Source organism: Ursus maritimus, unplaced genomic scaffold, assembly GCF_017311325.1.
Source record: "Ursus maritimus isolate PB19 unplaced genomic scaffold, ASM1731132v1 scaffold_28, whole genome shotgun sequence".
In the NCBI taxonomy this organism is placed as follows: Eukaryota; Metazoa; Chordata; class Mammalia; order Carnivora; family Ursidae; genus Ursus; species Ursus maritimus.
Genome location: NW_024425341.1, coordinates 1,101,467 through 1,126,751, shown reverse-complemented (window position 1 = coordinate 1,126,751; position 25,285 = coordinate 1,101,467). Strand labels below are relative to the sequence as shown.

Below are 25,285 nucleotides of genomic sequence, written 5' to 3'. Positions count from 1 at the left end.
TTGGGTACATACCCAGAAGTGGAATTGCTAGATCATGTGATAACTCTATGTTTAACTTTTTGAAGAACTGCCAAACTGTTTTCCATAGTGGCTGTACCATTTTACATTCCCACCAGCATTGCAGGAAGGTTCCAGTTTCTCCAGGGAGGAAGAGTAGTTGTATATGCGCATTATGAACCAGCTTGACTGGAGCCCACCTTTCTCATGAGGCAGGGGCAAGACCTACAATTAGGACAGTAGATTGAGGCCATAGTATGGAAGGTCTTGAAGGCTTGACCGTAGTATTGGTGCTTTATTCTCTAGGCTATAAGAAGCTGGTGAGGGAAAAGCAGGATTAGAATGGTGCTGTAGCAAGGTGAAGGGCCAAACGATATCCTTTGCAGTATGGGTTGGGCCCTGGAAGTGGGACGTGGAGTGGCAGAGGACTGTAGTTATCCTGCTGAGAGACCTGACCTAGGCTCCATGTGGGAAGGTAGGAAAGGCAGGGATGGCAGCGGAGACACTTCTGGGATAAGCAGGTAGCACTGGCCACAACCTGTGGACACTCATGTTGAGTGAGGGTAAGTAAGAGTGTGAGGGTAAGGAGTGGTACCTCCTTGATGTCTGGCACCTTGATTTCTGAGGTCCTACACTGATGACGAGATGTAGAGAGGGGCCTATGTCTGATTAGTTCTGCGCCTGCTGAAGGAACAGACATTCACGGCAGACCGACCATGGAGCTGTATCTTGGATGCCTGGAGGTGTCCCCACCTAGTGGTTCATCCTATCTACGGCCTGGCTCCCGTGAGCAGTGTAAGATGAGCACTAGGATGTTTGCTCAGGAAGCAGAAACACCAAACTCAAAATAAAGTTAGGGTCAGTGGAGAGAAGGAGGGCAGGTAGGGTATCTAACCCAAAATCGAAGCTAGCTTCAGAGTTTTTATTTTGATCTTTAATTTACATAATGCATGAAAATGATGCTCTCCTATGCAAAGCTGGTTTGCTTTGCATTTGCTGGTATACATGCTCGCTCATTGGCTGAAAGGCCGTTTCTGTCTCAGAAAGCTTCAGCCTGCGTCCTGTCTCTCAGAGCTCTCAGGAGCTCTCAGGCTCCTGAAGACTTCCAGGAGGCACAAGGATCCGCTGAGGTGTCGTCCTTTGTGTTACAAGCAGACCGAGAGAGAGTGCCAGTGAGCAGGTGTGGGAGGGCATGCCTGCGGGTGTGGTGGGTGGATGGCTGGGTATGGGTTTTAGTGGACGCAGGTTGCAAGAGAGTTTTAAATAACTTATTTGAAATGGAATTAAGAGATCTAAATCAGATTTATAAGACATAATTAATTTAATTAGAGTATGGGGAAATATGCTAAAAAGTTGATGCAATAACTGTTTCGAGGCACGGGCTGTGGAAGACAGTGAGACAGCAGCTGAAATTGTGGTGTGCACGCTCGGCCTGGGTGCGCCAGCCTCCAGAGGAGGCGGTGCAAAGCCGGAGGCCACCGCCAAAGCCACTGCCTGTTGCGCTGGGCGGATGACACATGCTCACGGAGGCAGCTCCTCTGACATGCTCGTGAGGATCACTGTAGTAAGAATCCTCACATTCCCTGGGTCCTCCCTAAGTAGATGCCCATCTCTTCGGGTGGGTTCGCCTCTCTTTCTACCTGTGTTTTCAAACCTGTGGATTCAGATTTTTAAAAGTTCATGATTCTTAGCCTGGTGCCGAGAAAGAAAATGACTCAGTTAAAAAACACTCTTCGGCCCATGTACATTTTTATCTGCACATTAAACTGTCGGCAGCCTTTCCCACGTTGATTGCTGCGTGGAGAAGGTAATGCTTGCTCACACCAGACACCAGGAGCTTGACGAGGCATGGCCACCGACCCCTGGCAGGCCCCTCTCAGCTGTGCGGCCTCTGTTACCAAAAGCAGCTCCTTTCTCACTCGCCCAGCTTTTTCTAACCCTGCGAGTCGGTGGTTTCCCCAGCTGCTGCAGACAGCCTTCGAGGTGGCGGAGGCCGGTTTCCTCAGTGCAGACGAATTGCCCGAAAGAATTAACAGATTTTGAAGGGAACCACCTCACATTTTCAAATAAGTCCTTTGAGCTTCCTAAGGAATGAACCTTCTTCTTCTTCCATGAATGGCCCCCGCAGGGACTATGAATTCTGTTTCAGCAAGAGCTCAGCAAAACCTCTCTCGGCTTCCATGTCTCTGAGGGCCGTTGAGCAGTAGGCCCTGTTACCCAAGGAATCACTCGATGGAGGCTCAGAAGAGCACTCAGGCCTTGTCACGGTGAGCTCGGGTCCTTAAATCCACCGAGCTGGCTGCCAGCGGACTGCGCGGCTGGATCCTCGAGGCAGGCCCTTGGGACAGCCGTGAGAGATGACGACCTTGAAAGTCCGCAGCACCAGACGCCTCTCTGGGGCTCCTGAAGGAGAGCCAAACGGTGGAAAGGATCAAAGAGGCTGTAAAGCCCGTGGTAAGCGTGAAAGACTCCTGTCCAGCAGAGAGCCGAGCAGGGAACCGGGCGGCGTTTGTGAAGAAGACCTGCAGTGCCCACAAAAGCAGAGCGAGTGAGAAGACAGGAGGGGGTTTATCAGAGGCCGTGAGAACTGACTCCTGTGGGCAGGCACTTCCCTGGAGATGCACTTTTGCAGCTCTTCCAAGACCAGGAGGTGTATGCCAGCTAACGTGGGGCTTAGGAGGAGGGAAGGGAGCTGCGGTGGAAAACATGGCAAGTCAGAGGTAAAAGATGGAGGAACTTGTCTGGCCATTTGCTGGATTTTTACAGAAGTTTTTTCTGACTATAGAAAAAACACCCCAAATACCAGTGATGTCGGGAAGGCTGTAGGACCTAAGCATTGGGAATCGTTTGCTTATTTGATAGAAAAATTCTGTTGGGTCAGGCCCTTGGGAGGCTCATCCTGAGAGTTGACGGGTCACAACTTCAACCCAACAGGCACGGCCGTGGCGTTTCAGTACCAGTGACGTGTGGTAGAGCACAGTTTGGGGGGCCTTGAATAGATATCCCAGGTAGTCTGGCTCGGGAGCACTGAGCTGTGCTGCTTCTCAGAGGTAGGAAGGACAATATGGATTTAAATAAGATGTGCACCTGCCACTGTGCTGGGTAGTTTATGTGTTGTGTGCTTTAATGCTTCCAGAAGCTTCCAGAGGGCCTCTCTGAGGTGCCCCAAATAGATCGCTATAATCAGTCCTTCTGAAACGGCTGTAATTTCTAAGACATAATTTTAACATTCTTTTACAATTAAATAAGTATAGTAACTATAGTATTTAATCATATTTCAGAAAGTGTGGATAATAACAGAAAAGAAAAAAAATGCGCAACCCCACTGCACATCACAGCCAATCTTATTTTGGCATGTTTCCTTACCGTCCTTTTTTGAATGCCTCTGTGTAGTATAAATACAGCTTTGTATCCAACATTACAAACTTCTTTCTGTGTTTATACGAAGTCTTCATAACTGATTTTTAAATTGATGGTATTTTGATTTCTTTGGGGATTTTTAATAAGGGAGCATTTTGGGTTTCCTAATACTTAATACATGCCCAGATTTAATCTTAATGTTTTAAAAGGCATTTTGTGCTAGATCTCGGCTATAAAAACAAAAGTACTGCACGGCCAGGGTTAATTTTTAACGCTTTCTTTGTGTCCCTGTCGACAGGGATCTACCGCACAGAAAAGGATAAAGGCACTCTGTATGAGCTTACGTTCAAAGGGGGGCAGAAGCACGAATTCAGACGACTCGTCTTGTTTCGACCATTTGGCCCAATCATGAAAGTAAAACAAGAAAAGCTCAACATGGCCAACACGCTCATCAACGTTATCGTGCCCCTGGCGCAGCGGGTGGACAAGTTCCGGCAGTTCATGCAGAATTTCAGGTTTGTTTGTTCGTACATGTTTACCTTCCTCCGTGTGGCGAGCGTTAAAATGCTGATATCATTTCCCGTCATCTCCCTCATTTCTCTGGCCAAGTACAAAGTCCCCTCTCTTCTTGTTCAACTGTTTTCTTCATGTAAAGTTTATCATTTGCATTTGCCTTTCCCTAAAGCAATTAGAAAACTGCCAGACAAGCAGATTTACCTTCAGAAGGGAAAATTCTGAGGGGTGACTTTTCATCCAGATCTGCGGAGATGACCTGATGCCTGCTGTGTCTGGGTCTAGCTTGAGTTTGGGCTCAGGTTTGGGGACAGCGCAGGCCATGCTGTCTCATCAACGGAGTGAGGCTTCTTCCAGGCTCTCGAAGGCCAGGGCCCCCATGGCTGGAGGATGTGCGTCCTCGACTGCAGGAGGCCTCGTTGGCTGTCCTGCTCCTGCCGTGGTTAGGACAGATTGAATCAGAACCCATTTTCTATTCTAACCTACATCTCCTCAGAGGTTAAATTTAGAATTATACCAAGAAGGTTCCCAGCACTCGCTTTTGTAGCTACTCAAGAAGACTAAGTGGGGTTTTGTTTTCAGATGCAGTAATGTCGTCTTTACATAGATGTCTTGGAGCTCTCTACTGTGCAGTGTTGGGTCTCGTAAGCTACCGCGGCCAACATTCATGTGTTGGTTCATCTCCAACTAACTTACCTAGCCAGCTTGTTGTAAAGATAAAAGTTGTATGTGTCTAATTATAAATCTTGGAAGATCAAACTTTTTTATTTTTTAATTTTTAAAAAATATTTTATTCAGTTATTTGAGAGAAGGAGTGAGCATGAACAGGGGGAGGGGCAGAGGGAGAGGGAGAGAGAATCCTAAGCAGGCTCCATGTCCAGTGTGGAGCCCAAGGTGTGGCTCCATCTCACGACCCTGAGATCATTCAAGAGTCAGATGCTTAACCGACTGAGCCACCCAGGTGCCCCTCAAACTTACTTTTAATCTTTTATCATTAAATTTACGTTATTAGAAGCCAGTAATGCTCAGTATAAGGGTGTGGTTGATATTTCTCAAAATTCTAGATAATGAATGCACTCTTTTTAAAATGTTTACATTTGAAGGCTAAATGTCATCTAAATGAATTTTAGGGTCAGAATCCAATAGTCTTAGAAGAGACCTTTGGAGGTCACCTGGTCTAATCCTCCCTTATAGTCCCTCCAGAGCATCCCTGACATTTGGTTCTCTATGCAATGTGTGTGTGTGTGTGTGTGTGTGTGTCTGTGTGTGTGTGTGTGCACGTGTGCACACGCGTGCACCAGGTACCAGGCTGCCTCCTTCGCTGGGCAGGCTGCTGTGTCGTTGAATGTTCCAGATAGGAAGCTTGCTATTATTTGGACCTGCAGCCTTCCTCCCTGTGATTTCTACCCAGTGGGTCTAGTCCTAGCCTCTGAGGAAATGACTAAACAAATCCTTTCCTCTTAGACATCAGAGCCTTTCAGATCTTTAAAGACAGCTGTCCCAATGCCCACTGTCTTTCTTTTCCAGGTTCAGGAGCTGTGCCTTCAGTTGTGACACCGTGCAGAGGAGGGTGGGCTGTTCCCGGTTTGTAGATACCCTGTTGGGCACCATCCCGTGAGCGCAGGCAGTGTGCTCCGGCTCTAGCAGTGACGTGTCTGTGGGGCTTTGGCTTCTTGCAGTCTTCCCTTGCCTTCTTTCTGGGATGTCAGAGGGCCGCCGGTTGATTTAGTGTGATTTCCCAAGAAGAGCTAACCCTCTGGTTGGCAGTAGGCATTAAGTCAAATCATTGCTTCCAGTGCCTGGTGTGCCCATTTCTAGGCTGAGTTTATAGTAAACTTCTCTGGCTAGGAGGCTGCCTAGAGCATGCCACATTAAGGGCCCTGAGAATTGCGTCAGCCAGCCATGAAGGCCCGTCACTGAGCGTGGTGGGCTTGGCGAGGTAGTGCTCACACGAAAGCGGCGTCTGCGCGGCTCTCTGTGTAGGACTCCGTGGCCCGGAGCCCCAGGATTTTCTTGGTTAAACATGACCGGCTCTTGCCTTAGTGTCATGAGGATTGCAAGTATTTAACGATATGGACTAAAACTAGAAGGGAAATAGTATTGAAAAAGGTAAAATGACTACCTTGCCAGTCTCCAAAATTGAGATGGTGAAATGGAATATAATTCTAGTTAATGTTTTAAAAACAAATAAAATGCCCGCGGTAGCACAGAGGCAGGAGAGGGTGGGTGGGAAGGCTTACGACTTGGGCAGGATATTCGGAGAGCCTGTGTGTGCCAGACACTCGACCAGACATTGGGGGACATTGGGGTGAGGAGATGAGTTCCAGAGGTGGTGCCTACATTCACGTGGACTAGAAGCCACTCGAACGGAGCTAGGAGCTGCTGCAGAAATAGAGACAAGGGGCAGTGGACCACAAGAAAGGCTTCCCAGGGCAGAGGAAGCCAAGTGGGGAGTTTGCTCTGTACTCTAGGGGTTTCTGAATGTGTTGGGTCTCTGAAAAAAATGAGATAAGAAAGGGTACTCAAACCTGAGAGTATTTAATTCTGTGTCAGAACTTAGTATAGGTGGCATTTGAAATCAGCCCGCAGAGAATGGATTGTTCAGTGTGTGGCTTTGGGACAACTAATCAAACAGCAGAAAATATTTAATTCTTACAGCATACCAAAACTCCGGAGTAAATGCTGGTCAATTAAATATTTAAATAGAATTAATACAAACATTAAAGTATTGGAAAAAATATAAGGAGCTATTTATTAAATATTTGACATTGTCTTTATGAAATCCCTTCTGTCATAGGATTAGCAGATATTAACTCTGGCTGAAACTGAAGATGGCGTGATGAGTAACTTTTGTTTTCTTCGTTTGAATTCTGTGTTGTAAATTTTTATGTAGTTACTATGTGTTTTATGTTTTGTTTAAAAATTCAACAAAAGATTTTTTTTGGCTGTTATAATTTAAACATGGATTTTTAGTTTGTAAAAGTGATATATAGCTATTATAAGATATTTAAATAATATAGAACACAAGGAATTAGTTATTTAAAAATCCACTCCTGGCCCTGCCTTCCCAAATTAACCATTTTTAACATTAATTGAACTCTATTGTAGGTAATTTTCTTTAAATATATGCAGATAGAAGAATTACTTGCTAGCTAGAAATAATTTAATACAGCATGAGATATACTATATATTCTGTTTTTAATTAAAGAATTACATTTTGCCTGACTCAATTTATAGAAGCGAATCCAAAGTATAAGTTCAGAATCTGAAATATAATCTGAAGAAATTGTGGCCTTTAGGAAAATGTTTCTCTGTTGTAAGAGATATTATTAGCTCTGAAGAGATCCCTCTAAAATTATTATTATTATCATTATTACTATTTAGATGGAGAGAGAGGGTGGGGGAAAGGGCAGAGGGAGAGTGAGAGAGAGAATCTTAAGCAGGCTCCACGCACTCTGTGGGGTCACATGCGGGTATCGAGCTCACGACCCTGAGATCATGAACTGAGCCTAAACCGAGAGTTGGGCGCTTAACCAACTGAGCTACCCAGGCACCACTGAGATCCCTCTAAAACTTAGGAAAAAAAAGATTTTGCATACCAGAAAAGATTGGAATTATTATGTATCTTTTGCTGCATGTACTCACTTTAGACTGGATTGAAAAATCGCCATAAGAAGAGGAAATCGGCACAGTCATACTTTCTCCCTCTCCTACATCCCATCTTCAGTGCGCTGGCTGTCTATTATTTTTACCTTGTCAGGGGTTGCAGCCTTTGTGTTCTGTTTTTTAGCCACAGAGACTGTGTAAGTGGATTTCGTGGACCTATCAGTAGCCTTCTGACCACAGTGGCTGCATTCCTGAGGTCTTGGTTGGCTAGATTTCATGGGTGAGAAATTTTTTCAAGAAGTGTCCTGAGTACTTGAGAGTAGAATGTCTACTTATAGTAATTTTAGTTTAAGGATAACTCGGTTGGGCCTAAAATTCTTGGGACACACTTTCTTTCCTCGGGTGTTTGTAGACATTCTTCCGGCATCTGATGATCTCACGGAGAAATGTTAGGACAACTTTATTTCATCTCTCCTGAGAATGACTTACTTTTGCCTGAGTGCCTGAAAAATTCCTTCTTGAATCTGGAATCATAATAGCTTCGTCAGGATACGTCTCACAGCAGTGTCTTGTTCTCGCTCTGATTTTCCTGTACTTAATTTTCTTTCTTGTTTTGTGGATTCTTTCATGTCAGGCAAATTTTTTGGTGTTTTAATTTTGTATTTGCTTCTATTTCTTAATGCCTTAGTCTTTTAGCTGCTTTCACATGAGGCTTTCCATGAGATGAGCAATTTGATTTTCAGGGGCATCTATTCTGTCCCTTGCTCCTTAATTTATTACTTTTGTGTGTTTGGGCTGCCACCTTCTTTCCTCAGCACAGAATGTTCCTTTTAATCTATCGTTTTTAGCATTTCTTCCTTGAACGTTTTTATCGAATTCAAGAAATTTTTATTTAAGAGGATGTGAAACGTAGAAGATATTTTCTTCTGTTTGAATTGTATTTTCTTTCAGACGAGGTTTTTCATTTACTTTTTGAAAGCTATTGCTTTCTTGTTTCTCTCTTTTTTTAATTCCTTTAATTTTGATGCTATTCTTGAAACACAGCTGCTGTGAGGTGGCCCTTCATCTTCCTTCTGCCTGGCATTGCAGAGGGCCACACAGACTGTTTGCTCTGACCGTGTGGGGGTGTGTTCTCCTAGGCCACCTCCCCGTCTTGATGGAGAACTGCTTGCGTCCCACTCCTGGCTGTGTCCTGAGGGCAGGTACTTATTTTTCTAGTCACTTTATTTGTAGTCTCCAAGAACGGGGAGGAGAGACAACGCAGTGGGTGCCTTGTGCAGCCTTTGTTGGAGGCTCCCAATTCCTGTGGCTCTTCTGCGCCCTGGGATGGATGTGAGCTGTGCTAGGCTCGCACTGTCTGGTGGTGGACGGGTCTTTGTTGTGAGTGGAGGATGATTTGGCTCTCAGAATGGGCCCTCAGGGAAGGGCTGAGGCCTGGAACGTCAGCCCCATTAGTTTCCTTCTCATCTCCACCTGTTATCTTCAGCAGCTCTTTCCACCCCCACAAATCAAAAAGAGGAAAGAAGATAAGGTTTGGGCCTTCTGTTTAATGATTGGCACTGTGTGTGTGTGTGTGTGTGTGTGTGTGTGTGTGTGTGTGTCTGTGTGTGTGTGTGTCTGTGTGTGTGTCTGTGTGTGTGTCTGTGTGTGTGTGTGTGTGTGTGTGTGTGTGTGTGTGTGTGTGTCTGTGTGTGTGTGTGTGTGTCTGTGTGTGTGTGTGTGTGTGTGTGTCTGTGTGTGTGTCTGTTGTAGAGGGTATATATAAGATGCTGCCTCGGACTGTCAGCATCTCCCATCCTTTCTCTGCTTTTAAGAAGGATCTTGCCTAGGATTATCTTTTTTCCTTTGCTTCTGCCCATTCCACCTTTCTCGCAGGGGTTAGTTCACAAAGTGTAATGAAGATAATCCTCCTGTCCTTCTCTACTTTCCATGCAAGGTGGAGAGACCGTGTATTCCACTGTGGCTCTTCCTTCACGGAGATCCTGAATTGGGATTTGGGACCCTTCTTTCCCCAGACCAGCTGTTTCCCTTGGCCACTTTTTCCCCACCTTGGCTGCTTCTCCAACTCTTCTGGAAGGAGTGGCTGGAGCCTGGAGCCAAGAGCCACATGAGGGGAAAATTGAATCTTCTGTTTCTTCCACTGTCTTCTTGTCTTCCATGTGAAGATTACATCCTGTTCATCGGTCATTTATTAGGAGCAAGACTTGCCACTTGCCACTATTTTTGGTACAGGGTTTGCAATGATCGGTGTGAGATTAATGTATTTAAAACATTATCTTTCTGGTGCATGTGCTTTAAAATGTAGGCACCCTTTGTTCTGACACCATTTGAATGAAGAATCTTTTACAAGTAGCTTTATGTATCTGGCTTTAGTATCTTCTGTGAAATCAAAGTACTGGTCCAGATGGGTCCCCTTGTAGCTCTGACACTGGTTAGTACTGATAGATTTAGGGTTTTATTTTGCTTTTCACTTCAGCATCAGTTTGCTAATTATTCACCTAAAAAAGAGCCAAATGGCTAAAAATTATAACAAAGATGCCTTCTTAGACAGAAGAAATAGATGTAGAACCCAGAATTCCCCAGAGAGAATGGCTCCTAGGGAACACCAGGTCTGAGAAATCAGCTTACTTGGGGATGAAGGCCAGACGTGGGGTACAATCTGCAAGGACCTAAAGACCAAGTTTTCATGTTCCAGACCCATGTCAGGATGGGCCCTCAGGACAAAACTGATTCCTGGGTGCATGGAGTATATGGAAGAAGACATTTATTCTCATTATTATTTTATTCTCATTATTATTTGAGTCATGTCAACTAATCCTAAAAATTATTTGTATTTACAAAAAATACCAATTTAATAAAACCATTTTAATAAAGGTCATTAACAAAAACTGGTTAACAATGTGGAATGGAGGATAGGTATGCCTGGAACCTGGGACTAAGGGAAACAGTTGCAGATTGTCAAAAATGCCAGCTCTGAACTTTCTGTCAGATGAAGGGACAAGGGGGAAAATAAGGCGGGTTTACTTCAACCCTCAGTAGTTAATGAAAAGAAGGCTGCTGTTTGTTGGGGTTGAAAAGCTTTCTCCTAACACTAGACCCTAAAGGCCTTTATTGAAGAGGCAGTAAGCATTAAATGAGAGATATTCCTAGGATTTACAAGAAATTACAAAGCTAAAGCTTCAGTATTGTCATCTCTGTGAGTAGGAATGCAGCTGGCAGGAGCAACAGGGACCACTCTGATTTGGCTACTGGGGGCCACTTTGTGGCACCATTGTTGTTCATGGAGATAAGGTGGCTTTTTATTAGGGCAGGCCAATTCTCTGTTGCTGTTGTCCTAGTCCTGGCCTATGGGGGATCCCCACAGGCTCCGGGCACTGTTTCCTCCATCATTAAGGACCCCTTTACCTGTGGCCGGAAATAGAGTGAGTGTATCCAGGAGAACTTGCTTTACATCTAGCCCTGTTTTTATGTTTCCCCTTTGCCCAACAGTGTATTAACTTAAACCTACCTCCTCTTTCTCCTGTTCTTTTTTTTTAATCACCTGATTTGCCTTTGAAACTATTCTCATGTTTGCTTCTAGGCTGTTTAGTTTTCCTTGGCTTCTGGCTTGTAGGTCTCAAGCTCACCAGGTATTTCAAGTTGTAGTTTGTGAAAGCAGGAAGAAACTCATAATAACAAAGCTGTAGATTGTCTTTGTATCCTTATCTCGAGCCTCTCCCAGAAAAAAAAAAAGATTTTTATGCAAATGATTTTTTTATGATTTCTAAAAATCTTTCCCAGTTCATTTCAAGTTTGCTTGATTTTTATTTTGACTACTTCCAGCTGGTCTGAGAACCCTTTTTCATGTTGCTATGCTTCTCCTCAGACTTTGGTAGTTAATTTTGTTTTAATGTTCTTTCTTTCTTCTGACTCTTCTCTCATCCCTCTCAAAAACAGCACTTATGATATTTTCAGGCAGTATCAGGGACATCTTTTACTTAAATTTTCTTCAGTGGTATTTTAATCCCTTTTCTGCCTAGAACTGTGAAGATGTTTCTGGAGGTTTCTGGATCTTTAAAAAACAATGGCTATAGACTCTCCAGACCAAAATGAGCCTTGGGGGTAGGGCTAAGCTAGTGTAATTTAGAGAGTAACAGGAAGGCTTCAGGTCATCATGACATTGAGGATTGTGGCTGAGATAGGCCCCTGACCTTGTTTTTCAGAAGGAAAACTAATGTGGTTTCCATGACGGTATCATCCTCCCTCCCACTCAGGCCCCTCTGCCTCTCCCACGGCCCTTTCTTTGTTCATACACCAGTGTTGCACCCCGGAAAGTTTTAGGGTTCATATGTTTGAGAAAGGCACTAATTTACATCATTCACCTTATTTGGAGAAAAGTTTCTATTTTGGGACCAAATAGAAGTTGTTTCTTATTTCACTTGAGCCACAGAATATGTGAAAACATCTACGCAAGGGTAGAAAATGGTCAGTTGGAAATGATTCCATTTGCTTTTCTGAAATAGGCAACCAGGAAAGTGGGTCCTGATTGCTTGGTGGAGAGTCAAAGATCAGGCTCGTTTCTTTAACACTGATCAGACTAGTCAATGGAATCCAGGAATTGTATATTAAATTAGCTTGGGGTGAGGGAAGGGGAAAGGACCCACCAAACCAAAAGGAGAATATTATTGTTTTAGAGCCAGCTTTCAGGAGGCCCCTGTCACTCTCTCTGCCCTCTTCAGGGTAGTACTAGTCCTTTTTTCCAATGCCTTTTGGCTAAGCAGTTTCTTCCTGTTGTCAGTGCAGACCATAGGCAGCACTTGGAGACTAATGAGCTGTTATGTATTTATTATCTCATTTGCACAGGACATAATTAAAGGTAAATCATAGATTTTCTTCTCATACCTGATATATTGGAGTAGAAAATTGACTTCGAAAAGAATAGTGACATAATTTCCTTGCCTCTCTGCCTCCTGTGCCAAGAAAACCCTTTCTCTGCTCCTCTCCGCCTGCATGGAGCTGTCAGGGCTCGGCTTAAATACTCCCTCTTCCTTGAAACCCCTTCTCCATCCCTCAAAAGAAGTTAATCACACTCTTCTCAACCTCTTGGCTTGTTATGTCTGCAAACCGTCGCTGCAGACAGTCCATGCTGCCTTCCACTCTCTAGCTGTCCATTCCTTCTCATACACTGTAAGGTTGCTAAGGCAGGTAGGGTGACCAGTTGTACCAGCCTGCTTGGGACTGACGCATTTGCCAGAACATCAGTGCTAAAACTGCAAGAATCCCAGGTAACCTGGGTGGTTGGTCCCCCTACAAGGCACCATAGAAGATTATATTTTAAAACCTTATTCCAATGAGAATAGTGCATTGCACCACAAAGTCACTCAGTAAATATTTTTGAATCCGTGTTTCCATAGGCCACTTGGCCCGAGGTATAAAAATAACTACCCCTAATTATATAAAAACACAATTTTCCTTCTTTGTCTCTGTCACCTTCTGTGGTAAGATGTCCAGCCTCTGGTGCCCTCCCTGTCTTTCTAGGAATCCTCAGGGATGTTTCGCATATGCTCAGATACACGTTTGGCTTCCACTGACTGCTCAGGCACCAGCTGCGTGATGCCAACACACTGCTTCTGACAACAGCCGAAGTTGTTGGCACTTGCTAATGCCACGGAGGCTGCTGGTGCAGCCACTGCTGTGCCAACACTGCCACATTAATTCCCCAAAAGTCCTGGCTGGAGCTCCCGACACCCCCTCATAATCTTGTTTTCTGTAAAGAGAGCCTTTCAGCATTTCCTGCAGCTCCAGCTCTCTCTAGGACTTACCCGTGAGTCCAAAGGAACCACCTGGAGAGCAGGACAACCTTGGGGATGCACACTGTTTTCACAGTCATGCACCCCTCTGACAACACCAGTATTTTACTGAACCTGATTCTTCCTTAAGACAGTGGTTCTGACCAGGAGGCCTATTTTGCACCCTCCACCCTGGCACCTTCGGTAAAGTTGGAGATGCTTTTGGTTGTCCCAGCAGAGGTGGGGGCTTGGGGGTGCTACTGACGTCCAGTAGGTAGAGGCCAGAGATGCTGCTAGACGTCTAATCCTGCGATGCACAGGACAGCTCCTTCCACAATAGGGAATTCTCTGGTCCAAGATGTCGATGGTATGAGGTTGAGAAACCCTACTTTAGGGTGTGTTTTCTCCCTAGGAGTACAGTGTTTCCTCCAAATACGCCCTGGGTTCCCCTGTCCCCCAGTCCGCCAGATTGCGCAGTCATATCTGACTGGTCCCATCAGGAATGCAAGTTGAACAGTCCTTCCCCATGGCCAGTTTACATTTGGAGTTTGTTGAGGCTTTTTCCATCCTCCTCCTGGCCACGCAAACCCATTCTGCTTTGTGGCAGAGTCCTGGACAGGTAAGACCAAAGCTGTGAGATTTCAAAAGTACATCCTTCCTCCTGCTCAGGTCACCTGAGGTACACGATTAGCAGGCTGGTGCTTAGGAAGGCTGGATTGCATGCCTGGCTGGCTCCATAGTTTGGGCAGGTCACCGGGATTCCTTTCCTTATCTCTGTTCTGAGAGTGTGAATGACGGTCAAGTAGTTCTTTCTACAGTGCAGTCGTTCAGATGAACAACCGAACTCAAAGACCACGATGTGCCTCCGGCCTTTTGAGAAATAGAAACACAGCTGTAAAAGTGACTGTGATACATGTTTTCTGACTGAAAATATATCTTAATTAGTCCCTGGACTCTGTGGCACAATATCCTCAGGGAGAAGGAACTGTTTTTTTCCAGAAAAAAAATGTCTTAAAAAGACAAGGTCTTTGTGGGCTGCCATTGGTTTTGTTGATGGTCTCCTTTGCTGTGCAGAAGTTTTTATTTTGGTGTAATCCCAATAGTTTAATTTTGCTTTTGTTTCCCTTGCCTCAGGAGACATATCTAGAAAAATGTTTCTATGGCCGATGTCAAAGAAATTACCTCCTGTGTTTTCTTCTAGGATTTTTATGGTTCCAGGTCTCACATTTAGGTCTTTCACCCATTTTGAGTTTATTTTTATGTGTGGTTTAAGAAAGTGGTCCAGTTTCATTCTTCTGCATGTGGCTGTCCAGTTTTCCCAGCACCATTTGTTGAAGAGACTGTCTTTTTCCCATTGGATATTCTTCCCTGCTTTGTGGAAGATTAATTGACCACATAGTCATGGGTTTATTTCTGGCCTCTACTCTGTTTCACTGAGCTATGTGTCTGTTTTTATGCCAGGACCATACAGTTCTGATTACTGCAGCTTTGTAGTGTATCTTGAAATCTGGGATTGTTGTACCTCCAGCTTTGTTCTTCTTTCTTGAGATTGCTTTGGTTATTTGTGGCTCCTTACATATTTTAGTATTATTTGTTCTAGTGCTGTGAAAAATGCTGCTGGTGTTTTGATGGGATTGCATTAAATATTTAGATTGCTTTGGGTAGTTTGGACATTTTAAGAATACTGGTTCTTCCAGTCTACGAGCATAGACTATCTCCGTTTGTTTGCGTCATCTTCAGTTTATTTCATCAATGTGAGTACTGTTTTTTTACCATCTTGGTTTAGTTTATTCCTAGGTATTAAACTATTTTTGGCACAATTGTAAATGGGGTTGTTAATTTCTCTTTCTGCTACTTCATTATTATGTATAGAAACACAAAAGATTTCCATGTATTAACTTTGTATCCTGTGACTTTACCGAATTCATTTATTCGAAGGTATTTGACAAAGACGTATTTGATAAGGGGCTAATATCCAAAATATATAAGGAACTTATACAACTCAACACCAAAAAAACAAAAAATCTGACCTCAAAAAATGGGCAGAGGACCTGAATAGATGTTTTTTCCAAAGAAGACATACAGTTGGCCAACAGACACATGAAAATATGCTCAACATCACTCATCAGCAGGCATGCAAATCAAAAGCACAATGAGCTATCACCTTACACCTGTCAGAACAGCCAAAAAAAATAACACCTGAGGGCTTCAGAGGGGAGGGGGGTGGGGGAACGGGATAGGCTGGTGATGGGTAGTAAGGAGGGCACGTATTGCATGGTGCACTGGGTGTTGTACGCAACTAATGAATCATGGAACTTTACATCAGAAACCAGGGATGTACTGTATGGTGCCTAACATAATATAATAAAAAAATATTATTATAAAAAACACACAAAAAACAAAAAAACACACACAAGAAACAAGTGCTGGTGAGGGTGTGGAGAAAAAGGAGTCCTTGTGCACTGTGGGTGGGAATGCAGACTGGTTCAGTCACTGTGAAAACAGTATGGGGGTTCCTCCAAAAGTTAAAAATAGAATTAACCATATGACCCAGTAATTGCACTTCTGGGTATCTATCCAAAGAAAATGAAAACAATAATTTGAAAAGCTATATGCGCCCTTATGTTTATTGCAGCATTATTTATGATAGCCAAATTATGGAAGCAACCAAATGTCCATCCATAGATGAGTGGATAAAGAAGATGTGGTGTATATACAATGGAATATCACTCAGCCATTAAAAAAGAATGAGCTCTTGCCATTTGCAACAATATGGATGGACCTAGAGAGTATAATCCTAAGTGAAATAAGTCAGAGAAAGACAAATACCACATGATTTCACTCATATGTGGAAGAAACAAAACAAATGAACAAAGAAAAATGAGACAAGCAGAAGAACCCCAGCAGACTCTGAAATACAGAGAACAAACTGGTAGTTGCCAGAGGGGAGGTTGAGGGGAATGGGGGAAATAGGTGAAGGGGATTAAGAGTACACTTATCGGGGCACCTGGGTGGCCTAGGTGGTTAAGCATCTGCCTTCGGCTCAGGTCATGATTCCAGAGTCCCAAGATGGAGCCCCGCGTCAGGCTCCCTGCTCAGCTCTGCTTCTCCCTGCTTCTCCCTCTGCCCCTCACCCCACTTGTGCTCACAGTTTCTCCCTCTCTCACTGGTTCTCTCTCTATTTATAAATAAACAAAATCTTTTTTAAAAAGGTACACTTATCATGATGAGCACCGAGTATTGTACAGAATTGTTGAATCACTATATCGTACACTTGAAATTAATACACCACTGTATGTTAATTATACTTCAATTGAAAAAGAAGAAGTAAAAAAGATAAGGTCTTTGTGAGGAAGAAACAATTTTGAGGCTTCTAGATTGAGATAGAAGAATGACCACATAGGATTGTGGAGCTAATATAATGCAAAGCATCCATATGAAATGAAGAGCTTCCCTGAAGGGTTCTTCGGAAGTTGGGGTTCCCTGAGATTCATTCCATGTGCTTTGCTACAGCCCTACCATGGTTGTTACAGAGAGGTGCTCTCAGGGGCACCTAAGTTAGCTCGAAGGATCCAGGCCCAAATAATCACACCAACACACAGACATCTCCACGTACATAGTCACCCACATACACACTCTTTTCCCACACACATTGTTCCAGGGGATGGAGTCTAGGAAGACTTGTTTGGAAAAATATAAAAATTACAGGACGATTCCAACAGATCGGTGACGGCGTTTCCATAGTTCTTGTGCTCATTCCCTCGTGGAGCATTTGTGTATGGTTGTAGGTGGTTATGTACAGTAGATCAGGAACTTTGCAAGGGCACGTCTGTCTTATTCATTGTTCACGGTCCCTCGTAGAATATCTGGCACATAGTATGTTGCTTGTGTGGTATCGTTTCTGGAAGGAAGGGAGGGAGGGAGGAAGGAAGGAAGGAAGGAAGGAAGGAAGGAAGGAAGGAAGGAAGGAAGGAAGGAAAGGAAAGGAAGGAAGGAAAGAAATGAGTGCAAGGAGTGGAACCGTGGAGAGCACCTCAGAACCGAGTCAGCTGCGCCTTTTTGGGAAGCCTCAGCTGGTGAATGAAGAGTGAAGGTCCAAGGGATCTCTGTTTTAGTCCTTAAAAACAGAAAGTGCTTCAATTAGACTTTAAAATGCCAGAAAAGATGTTACTAGAAAAACAAGAATGCTTTTTATCCAGCTCAGTGGGTGACCCTCTCCTGATTCTGGGATACATTTTTTCCCAACTACACATGCAATTTTAAAGCACCATTTTTGGGGTGCTTGGCACTGTGTGTGTGCTTTTATCCTACCCTGGCAAAGGAAGTTAAAGCACTGTCTGGCCAGTTTGCAAATGAGCTCTTTTATGGACAGAGAATCTTGTTGTCGGTATGTGATTGTTCCATCTTCGGGGACCGTGTCTGTGAGGGAGCTATCAGTCTGAAGCACGTTGTCACACGCTGGGCTTCTGTTCCTGGTCTCCCATCTGTCTAAGCACTCTGCCATCAGACAGACATTCAGAGGTAGCTCTTACCTTTCTTCCATGGGAAAGAAACCGACTCTTTCCGTGTCCAGGATGAGCCCTGCAGGCCTCTAGTTTTGGGTCAATATCATGTTCCCTGATAATTCTTCTGTCTGGAATTCTCTTCTTCTTCCTCTCTTCCTCTCCCCCGTCCATCCTTCAGGCCCTGGCCATTCCAGCTGATAGGATTTACTATGCTTTCTAGAATCTGTGTACTTGTTATCTGTGCCACAAGGTGTCATTATTTTATTTGAGCTCATTTTGTTTCCCAAGTTTTTGAACAGGAAACCATATCTCCTACATCTTTGGATTTCTCCCAGCAACCCCAGCTAGGCAGTCACTCCTTTTTGATGGCATTATAAGAAGCATTGAATAAATTGGCCTCTGCAGTTAGAGCTCAGGGACTTCAGAAAGCTGCGATGTGTTGTTTGGGAGGTTAAGGAAAGTAGCCAATAGAGAGACAAAAGGAGTAGAAAAGGAAGAACATGCAAAATATCACCCCACTAGTAGGATCTTCCATTAACTGGCTTCCAGAAAACTTCTGTTTAAACTGTGCAGCACACATATATGTTTACACGTACACATAAACACATATGTGCACGCACATATATTTACATACATACACACATACGGTCATATACACGTATCTATACAGAATTTACGCACATATTACATGTGTATATGCGGTGAACCCTCAGCAGGGTATCTTACCAGGTTAGCTTAGGTGTTACTGTTTAGAGAACAGGATATGGACAAATAAATCAGCTTTGGTGAAGAAAGTGAGTCGGACCAGTCCAGAGCTGGAGGCCTGACCCCTAGAGGGCTGTCGGGGCCCTAGAGTGTGCGGTGCCAGGTGCCTGGGATAATCAGTCATGGAGCGGAGAAATGGAGAAGCAGTGAAAGTGATTGTGTGTGTGTGGGAAGGAGAAACCCCAACTGTGCCTCCACCTTGTCATTCCTGTTGGGTGTTAAGGGATTTTGGAGCTCTACATGAAAGAAGGTCTTTTTGCCTTTGTTCATTCAGTCTTTAAGACTATTTGTGTTTGGCACACACAGGAAAAGTCACAGACAAGGATTCTAGTCCCACCCTGACTGGACTTTAGCTTTCTTATCTGTAAAATGGAATTTATGTCTTCTGCCCTTCATAGACTCCTTCTGGCAAAGATGGGGAAGGACCCAGTGCCCTTTCCATGACACTAGGTGGCCCCATGGGCTAAGCCTGTGGCAGATTGGACCTGTGGCCTCATGCATCTGAGTTTTCATTCACTAGATCTGCACGTTTGCATTTCATTATTTTCTTGGGAAGATGCAGGTAATTGTGATGGCCAGCCAGAAATGTCTTGGTGTCCCATCTCTGCTTTTTTGGCATTTCACTCAGTTTACCTCAAGAAGCTTTTGCACTGGGGCACCTGGGTGGCTCAGTCAGTTAAGCATCTGTCTTCGGCTCACGTCATGATCTCGGGGTCCTGGGATCGAGCCCTGCATCAGACTCCCTGCTTGGTGGGGAGTCTGCTTCTCCCCTCTTCTTCTGCTCCTTCCTCCTGCTCACACTCTCTCTGTCTCTGTGTCTCTCTCTCTTTCTAAAAAAAAAAAAAAAGGAAAAAAAAAAACCTTTTGCACTTTACAAAATAGGTACATGTTTGGACCTTGCCTATTATTGTGAAAACAGGACCAGACATACATGTGTTTTGTTTTCTAGGGAGATGTGCATCCAACAGGATGGGAGAATTCATCTCACTGTTGTTTACTTTGGGAAGGAAGAAATGAATGAGGTCAAAGGAATACTTGAAAACACTTCCAAGTAAGTACAATGTGGAGCTGTAATAAGGAGTCATAGTAAGTGTCCTCAGGAGTCTATATCCAAGGCTGGAACTTCTGCTTCAGTTTTATTTTCCTTAATGCTCAGGGTCAACCGAGAGATGGACTGCTCGCTGCCGTGCTAGGAGGAATTGTGCACCCCCTTCCCTGGGAGACCACCCCACCTGACACTGGTCCTCACTGTGCAGGGTATTGGCTTTGACAGTTGAGATGAAGTGCCCTGAGCCGCAAGGATGGGCAGCACAGGCTTCTTTGGGCTTCTGCGTGACTGGATGTCGTCTCAGCACTGCTGATCTGGGGACTTGATGTCCCAGAGTGGGAATTAGGGACAGCACACCTGCGCAGGGAGCTCCAGCGGAGTGATAGCCGTCCTTGCGTTTCCTCCACTTAGCAAATGGTCTCGCCCTTTTGACTTTCATTCATTATGCATTTTGAAAGATTAGGGGGAAGCCAGAAGTGATGGCTAGGACAGGATCCTTGATGAAACCTACTCAGTTGAACAGAAGTTATTTGACCAAGAACTTTAGACTTGGGGTTGTCTATGCGTACATATACAGATGTATATGAATCAGTTGTATGGGGGATAAGTGAAACCAGCACAGATGGGTTTTCTTCTGTCCCCAGATGAACCAGGATTGATTTAATAAATATCTGTGGCATTTTCTATAGTGAGGAAGCTGTAATGGTTCCCCCACACCATGCTCTGGTCTGCCAGGGAGGTTTGCAGGGCTTCGCCTGAGTAATCTGGTGGGTGGTTTCTCCGTAAGTGAAGCTTGGAGGCGTCAATGGTACTCGGTGGCGGAAATAGCCTCAAGAGATCCATAATGGTCTAAAGATAAACAGGGCCCCCTGTTTTGAGTTTCTGGTAAATGGTAATAGGATGATAGTCAAAGGATAAGATTACAAGATCGAGTATACCTTTTGTAGTTATGTTCACACTTTGTTACTAATTTGGTATTAATGGGCACAAGATCAGAATGCTTATTATAATTACTCAGATGTTCTAAAGCAGTCCATTGGTCTTATTTCTGCAAAAAAAAAAAGTTCAATTGGAATTCAGGCATCCTCATTTCTTTGCGTATTATTTATGACTGCTTTCCTGCTATGACAGAGTTGAGTAGTTGTGACAGAAGCTGTATGACTTGCAAAGCCTGAACTCTCTACTGCCTCGTCCTTTGCAGAAAAAGTTTGCTGACCTTTGCAATACGGAATTCAGAGTCTAAAACTAGTAACAGCTTAAAAGCTAGGCCCCTGTCGAAGGGAGAGCAAAGAGAATAGAATAATTGAATATCCTAAATGTAAGTGAAATAGAAACCTCTCAACTCCAATGCACTGCAATATCCTTTTCGTCTCTGCTTAGGAATGAGGTACAGGAATTATTAGAATTCATGTTCTCTGCCCAGTGGGTAGGTTTCAGCATCTCTGGAAGTATCCATTCCTGGGCATGGATCTTCTTTTTAAGTTTCCCAGATGATTCTAACACGCATCGAGGATTGAAAGTTATTGTCTGAGAAAGCGGTGGTCCCCCCCCCCCCGAGGGGCTACCCATAGAGGCCTCGATCACGGCCAGCTGACCCGTTCCGAGGTATTTTTAAGTAGTTATCCAGGTGATTCTGAAGTGCAGTCAGGACTGAGAAATTCAGTCCTACTGGCTCTGGCACCTTCTGAGCACTTTAAAGGACATTGCTGATAGATACATATAACCAACTTGACATGAGTCTGATGGATAAGTGGAAGGCCAGTTTAAATGTTGTTATGGGAAATATCCATTTTACTGACTGGAAGCCTTAAGGACTCTTATTATCAAGGCATTCTTCTCTGTACCAAATTACCTGGTAAGATGAATTCTTAAGCAGAAGTTTGCTTGGTGAGCAAAGAATGAATAGAATCTGAACAAGAAAAGTAGAATCATTTCAGTGGTAGGGATGGTGTACTTAAAATTTTGGAAAATTTCCAGAGAGATTAATCTACCCATAACTGAGAACTTTGTGCTGGAGACTGAGCTGATCAGTGCTTTAAACAGTGCTACAGAAACTCTGGCAAAATGACTTGGAACCCCATTTTTCTGTGTCAATGCTCTCATTCTACTAACTGGGGATATCTGCAGTGTGGAGGTCTCTGATGCCTTGGGGGTGTCCTCCTCCCTCCCTGGTGTTACTTTGACCAGACCACCTCCTGTAAGAATGCCCCACCCTCTGCACCCAAACCTGAGTTGACTGAACATAGCAGCACTGCCCTCCACCTTCAAGATCAATCTTCCTAATGACCTACTGCCCTAGCCTCCTACCGAGATTGGCTCTAACTTGTAACCCCGCCTCGATGACTTCCTATCCCCAACCACACTGGGGGGGGGGGTGTGGTATGCCCCTCTGTCCTTGCTCCCATTATCATCTTCTACTTGGTGTTCTCTCCGTCCTCCTTTCTACGTACTCAGATGGCCACCCTTCCGTCCCCACCTCCCCACCTGAGTGCCCATGTCTGGAGCTCTTCCTGACCTCCAGTCCGCTTTCTGAACTCAGACGGTACTCCCTGCTGGCATCCCTTCTGCTTGGCACTTGGCCTATGACTTGGCTATTCCTAACTAGGTTATAACTAGGTTATCGTCTGCTTAAAAAGTAGTACCCTCGGGGCGCCTAGGTGGCTCAGTAGTTAAGCGTCTGCCTTCAGCTCAGGTCGTGATCCCAGCGCTCTGCGGGAAGCCTGCTTCTCCCTCTCCCACTCCCCCTGCTTGTGTTCCCTCTCTCTCTCTCTCAAATAAATAAAATCTTAAAAAAAAATTGTATCCTGTCACGTGGCTCTTTGCAAGTCCAGCTGAGTGCCTTACTCAGAAAACCTCCAGCGTTTGTTCATCCGGAGAAGGAAGGGGGCACCTGAGTGGCGCAGTCGGTTCAGCATCCAGTTCTTGATTTTGGCTCAGGTCATGATCTCAAGGTCCTGGGATCGAGCCCCACATTGGGCTCCATGCTCAATGTGGAATCTGCTTGAGATTCTCTCTCTCTCCCTCCCTCTGCCCCTCCTACTCATGCCATCTCTCTCTCAAATAAATAAATAAAATCTTAAAAAAAAAGAGGAAGATAATGCCCCATACACAGTATATTTATACTCCTAGTAATCTGTATGAACACTTATATAATAAGCCCTATTTCAAAGTCATTTTTATCATTCTTTTAAGGCGGTAAACTTTTGTTCAAATGCATCTTATCTTTGAGTAATAACCATTCTTATTCCCATGAATTATCTTATTTAATATTCACAGCAACCTTATGAGATAGATGCTGTTATCAGCCCCATTCATAGAGGAAGGCGCTGAGGCTTGGAGAGGTGGTTACTCAGGCTGCCGTCCCTACCCCAGGGCAGAGCCAGGATCTGAGCCTCAGCTGCTAACTTGTGACACTCCAGGGCTTCACATGGCTCCACATTTCCTCTTCAGTGTACTCCCTTCTGAAACTCATAATCGTCAACTAAAAGTAATAGGATTTGAAATCAGCCTGAGTGATATTTATTTCATTAGGATACCAGCATTGTGATTAAACTGTTCTAAATGCAGCTAAATGTATATATGTTAAGAATAGCCTTTTAAAAGACACTCGTTTGGCTCGTGTGCAACGTTTTCCTCTGTCTCTAGATTTATGCTTACTCGGTGGAGCTTTACATTTCAGTTGATGGCTATAGATTAGTGTTCTGAAAACTGCAATTTGTGATTCATTAGAGGGTTGTGTAATAGCTTTAGTGGGTTATGTCCAGTGTTTTTAAACCTTTGAAATAGGATAGACGAGATCAGAGTGCATCAAAAGTAGTAAGGGTAAATATTGTTTTGTAAAACTTCAGTGCATGTGTGTGTGTCTACTGTGTCATGATGTATAATATATTCCTTTGTATGGGTGGCAGTCAAAATATTTAGAAACCACTGCCATGGATAACAGTACAAGTCAGTTCTCAGTTTCTGATTCTTATTCCATAGTTTTCCATATTAAGCTGCAGTTAATCTCAGATTAAAACCTTGCTTGGTGATTCTCAAATATAAACGAGCTTGGGAATAACCTGGAGTGCTATTTAAAAAAAAATTTTTTTTAATTTATTTGATGGAGACAGAGATAGTGAGAGAGAGCACAAGCAGGAAGGAGGGAGAGAAGCAGACTCCCTGCCGAGCAGGTAGCCCAATGTGGGACTTGATCCCAGGACCCTGGGATCATGATGTGAGTCAAAGGCAGGTGCTGAACTGACTGAGCCACCCAGGTGCCCCCTAGGGTGCTTTTTAAAATGCAGATTTCTGGGATGCAGCTCCAGAAATTCTGAGTCAATAGGCCCGAGAGGAAGAAGCTTGAGCCCCACATGTGATGGTGATGTGGGTGGTCCATAGCCCACAGTGGGAGATGCTGGTCAGGTAGACATTTGCTTGGAGCTATGTATTGGGAAATTTTAAAAAATTGTAACAGGTAGGCAGATTGGCATGAGTTAACATTTACTACGTTGCAACTTCATCTTTGTCCCATCATAACGACACAAAGGCACCTTTCGGAGGTATTATCTCTGAGATCAAAGTACTAGAGATGAGACACTGCCCTGTCATTGCAAGTATGTGACCTAAGAGAGGGGTTTTTCTGTATGTCTTGTTGGGGACCTGCCTTGCTTGGTTGTGTGTCATCATTTCATGCCTCTTAGAAAGGATTTGGGTTTTTTTTAAGATTTTATTTATTTATTTGAGGGAGAGAGAGTGCAAGCAGGGGAAGGGGCAGAGGGAAAGAGAGAAGCAGACTCACCGCTGAGCAGGGAGCCCAACACGGGGCTCCATCCCATCATGACCTAAGCCGAAGGCAGACACTTAACGACTGAGCCACCCAGGCTCCCCTGAAAGGATTTGTTTGACATGTACCCTCGGGAAGATTTTATCAGGACATCCCAGAAGGAAATTGGGGAGGAAGGTTTTATTCTGGTTTGTTTTATTTAGATTTGTTTCTTAAATTTGAGCAGAATTGTTGCTTTGTTTTAATTTTTTCCTTAAGCAATTTTTAGATACTATCTCATTCACTAAAATCAAAAAAGCAACACAGCACATCCCTCCCAAGAAGATAAATCTTGGACCCTGGGAGGCACCTCACAGATTAAGGTCTCAGGCCAGTGGCCATCCCACCTGGCATTTGCAAGAGGGGCTAAGTATGATTCTACTTGGTGCAGGTTCCACTGTATTGGAGATGTGCCTGTATTCGGTATTCTGAATTGTTCTTCGGGGAATTTGAACATAGCATATAGATTATAGTATTGTAATAATGTTAAATCCTGAGTTTGATTATTATATTATTATAATGTTACACAGGAGAGTGCCCTGGTTCTTGGGAGATACTTCTCTTTAAGGGTGAAGTTGTCATGATGTGTGCAACTAACTCTCAAATAGTTCAAAGCAGGCAGGCAGAATGTTAACACTTGGTAAATCTAAGTGAAAGATATATGGATACTTATACTATTCTGACATTTCTGAAGGTTTAAAAATTTTCCAGATAAAAATATTGGGAAAATAAATTATGAAAAAAATTAAATGATATTGTTTATATAATGGAATATAATTCAACAGTTAAAGAAAAGTGATGTTGGCAAAAATGGTAAAATAAGACCTCTGCAAATACTCTTAATAAAGCAATGAGAAAAATACTAAAAATTGTCAGAATCAGCTTTTTAAGAACTCTGGAAATTAAACAAACCTTGCAA

The 25,285-nt window shown here is 43.9% G+C and overlaps 1 protein-coding gene across 5 annotated transcripts in view; it reads left to right on the top strand.

The window, feature by feature from the left end:
- Positions 1-25,285, top strand: part of CSGALNACT1 (chondroitin sulfate N-acetylgalactosaminyltransferase 1) — a 326,516-nt gene that overhangs the window by 278,091 nt on the left and 23,140 nt on the right. For all 5 annotated transcript variants that reach the window (XM_040643187.1, XM_040643186.1, XM_040643188.1 and 2 more), the window contains 2 exons: positions 3,656-3,872; positions 19,464-19,565. In XM_040643187.1, the coding sequence (XP_040499121.1) occupies positions 3,656-3,872; positions 19,464-19,565 (319 nt within the window). The remainder of the gene's footprint in view (positions 1-3,655; positions 3,873-19,463; positions 19,566-25,285) is intronic.